A 2,495-nucleotide genomic window follows, 5' to 3' on the forward strand; every position below is an offset into this window, starting at 1 on the left:
ATATTTATATATATTTCTACATATATATATCTTTAAATAGATATATTTATATATATATATATCTTTAAATAGATATATTTATATATGTGCACATATAAATATATGCATACAGATTTTCATGTAAGGGTGCAGATATACATCTATATACGCATGTCGTTAAGTAAATAAATAAATATATTATATATATTATATATATTATATATATAGGTGTTTGCTAGCTAGCTAGCTAGCTAGCTAGCTAGCTAGGTTGGTAGGTAGCTAGCTGGATAGCTAGCGAGCTGGATACGTAGTCATGAGTGTGCTGTTTAGCTAGCTATTTAGCTAGCTGTTTAGCTATTTAGCTAGCTAGCTAGCTAGCTAAAAGGGGGCCTTTAAAGCCCCCTATACTACGTGGGGTTTGTTGCTGCTGCAGCAGCAAAAGATTAGCATAGAGAGAACGGCTGCAGCCTTTGCTGCTGCTGCTACTACTGATGCTGCTCTTACTGCTGCTGCTGCTGCTGCTACTGCAGTATCTGCTGCTGCTGCTGCTGCTGTTGCTGCAGTATCTGCTGCTGCTGCTACTGCAGTATCTGCTGCTGCTGTTGCTGCAGTATCTGCTGCTGCTGTTGCTGCAGCAGCTGCTGCTGCTGTTTACTCTTTCTTTGTCTTCTTCTTTTTTCTCTTCTTGTCTCGCCGAGACTCCCCATAGCCCTTTCCCTGGCTCTCCAGCACCTGCAGCAGCAGCAGCAGCAGCAGCAGCAGCAGCAGCAGCAGCAGCAAACAAAACATCAGCAGGGCTCCCCCCATAAGCAACAGCACCACCATTTACTGCAACAACAGCAGCAGCTGATGCAGCAGCAACAGCATCAGCAATTGCAGGATCAACAGCAGCAGCAGCACAACCAGCAACAGCAGCACAACCAGCAACAGCAGCACAACCAGCAGCAGCAGCAGCAGCAGCACAACCAGCAGCAGCAGCAGCACAACCAGCAGCAGCAGCAGCAGCACAACCAGCAGCAGCACAACCAGCAGCAGCACAACCAGCAGCAGCACAACCAGCAGCAGCAGCAGCAGGAGCAGCAGGATAGGCATACCTCTGCAGCATCAATAGCTTTAGAGAGCAGCTGAGCGATGTCTTTAGACAGATTTCCTGTCTGAATTTGCTGCTTCGCAATTTTTATCTCTCGCACCTCCGACAGCACAAACTCCACCTGCTCCTGCAGCAGCCGCCACCGAGCCTCCCCTGCTGCTGCTGCTGCTGCTGCTGCTGCTGCTGCTGCTGAGCCTGCTGCTGCTGCTGAGCCTGCTGCTGCTGCTGAGCCTGCTGCTGCTGCTGAGCCTGATGCTCCTGATGTTGCTGCTGCTGCTGTGGGTGCTGCAGTTGTTGCAGTTTCTACGGCGGCAGGCGCTGCTGCTGAACCTGCTGCTGCTGCTGCAGCAGCAGCAGCAGCAGATGTCTGTGTTGGGGGTTCAGTAAGAGAAATCATTTGCGATTTAACAACAGCCTCAACATCAAAGCCGTGCTGCAGCAGCAGCTTTGCTGTGTTGCTGCTGAGAACAGCAGCAACAGCAAGAAGAGCTGGGGGGTGCTGCAGCGGCAGTGTAGGCGATGCATGCATCAAAAGACATACAGCTTCTGCTTCTTCTTGAAGGTTAATTAACAAAGATAAAATTAATATATGCTCAGACTCTAAGGCATCTACTGCAGCAACAATATCGCTCTCCATCTTGCTGCTGCTGCTGTTGCTGCTGCTGTTGCTGCTGCTGTTGCTGCTGTTGCTGCTGCTGCTGTGGTTCGTGCTTGATGAATCTCCTTGCGTATTTACATCTGTTGCATCAGCAGCGATTTGCTTCCCCTGCAGCTTCCCCTGCTGCTGCTGCTGCTGCTGCTGAACCTGTTGCTGCTGCTGCTGCTGCTGCTGCTGCTGCTGCTGGTGCTGTAGCTGCTGCATAGCACTAAAGTATTTATGCTCTGCTGCATCAACTAGAGCAGCACATACTTCGTGTAAAGAGTCGCGAGTTGTCACAGTAAGCAGCTGAAAATTTAACGCCTCGCAGACTCTCAACTCGAAGCCCAGCACTGCATGCACATCTAAATCTTCTATGTCTCCAAGCAACTCCTAAACACATATAATATAATATAATAAAAATAATAATATAATATAATATTATATAATATAATGTAATATAATATATATAAGTAGATATATATATATATATATATTTATATATATTTATATATATGTAAATAGATATATTCATATAAGTCTAAATTGATGTATAAATATACATATATGTATATGTAGATAAATATATATATATATATATATATATACATGTGTATATATGTATATATATAATGTAGATATTATCTAAACCCTAAACCCTAAACCCTCAGCCATCGTATGATTCAACAGAAATGCTTAAACCACTATTCAAATGAGGGTTTTAGGGGTTTATTAGGGTTTAGAAGGGTTTATCAATCTTTATTAGAGTTTATTATTAGGGTTTATGAT

General features: G+C 44.5%; 1 protein-coding gene across 1 annotated transcript; it reads right to left on the reverse strand.

The window, feature by feature from the left end:
* Nucleotides 1-630: 630 nt before the first annotated feature.
* Nucleotides 631-1,931, reverse strand: EAH_00062560 (hypothetical protein; the record flags this gene model as incomplete). Its single annotated transcript, XM_013396870.1, has 2 exons — nucleotides 631-711; nucleotides 1,074-1,931. The coding sequence occupies 2 exons, from the start codon at nucleotides 1,929-1,931 to the stop codon at nucleotides 631-633; spliced, it is 939 nt and encodes a 312-aa protein (XP_013252324.1).
* Nucleotides 1,932-2,495: the final 564 nt, after the last annotated feature.

The sequence above is a fragment of the Eimeria acervulina genome, genomic scaffold (genome assembly GCF_000499425.1).
Source record: "Eimeria acervulina Houghton genomic scaffold, Eah_scaff1721, whole genome shotgun sequence".
Classification (NCBI taxonomy): Eukaryota; Apicomplexa; class Conoidasida; order Eucoccidiorida; family Eimeriidae; genus Eimeria; species Eimeria acervulina.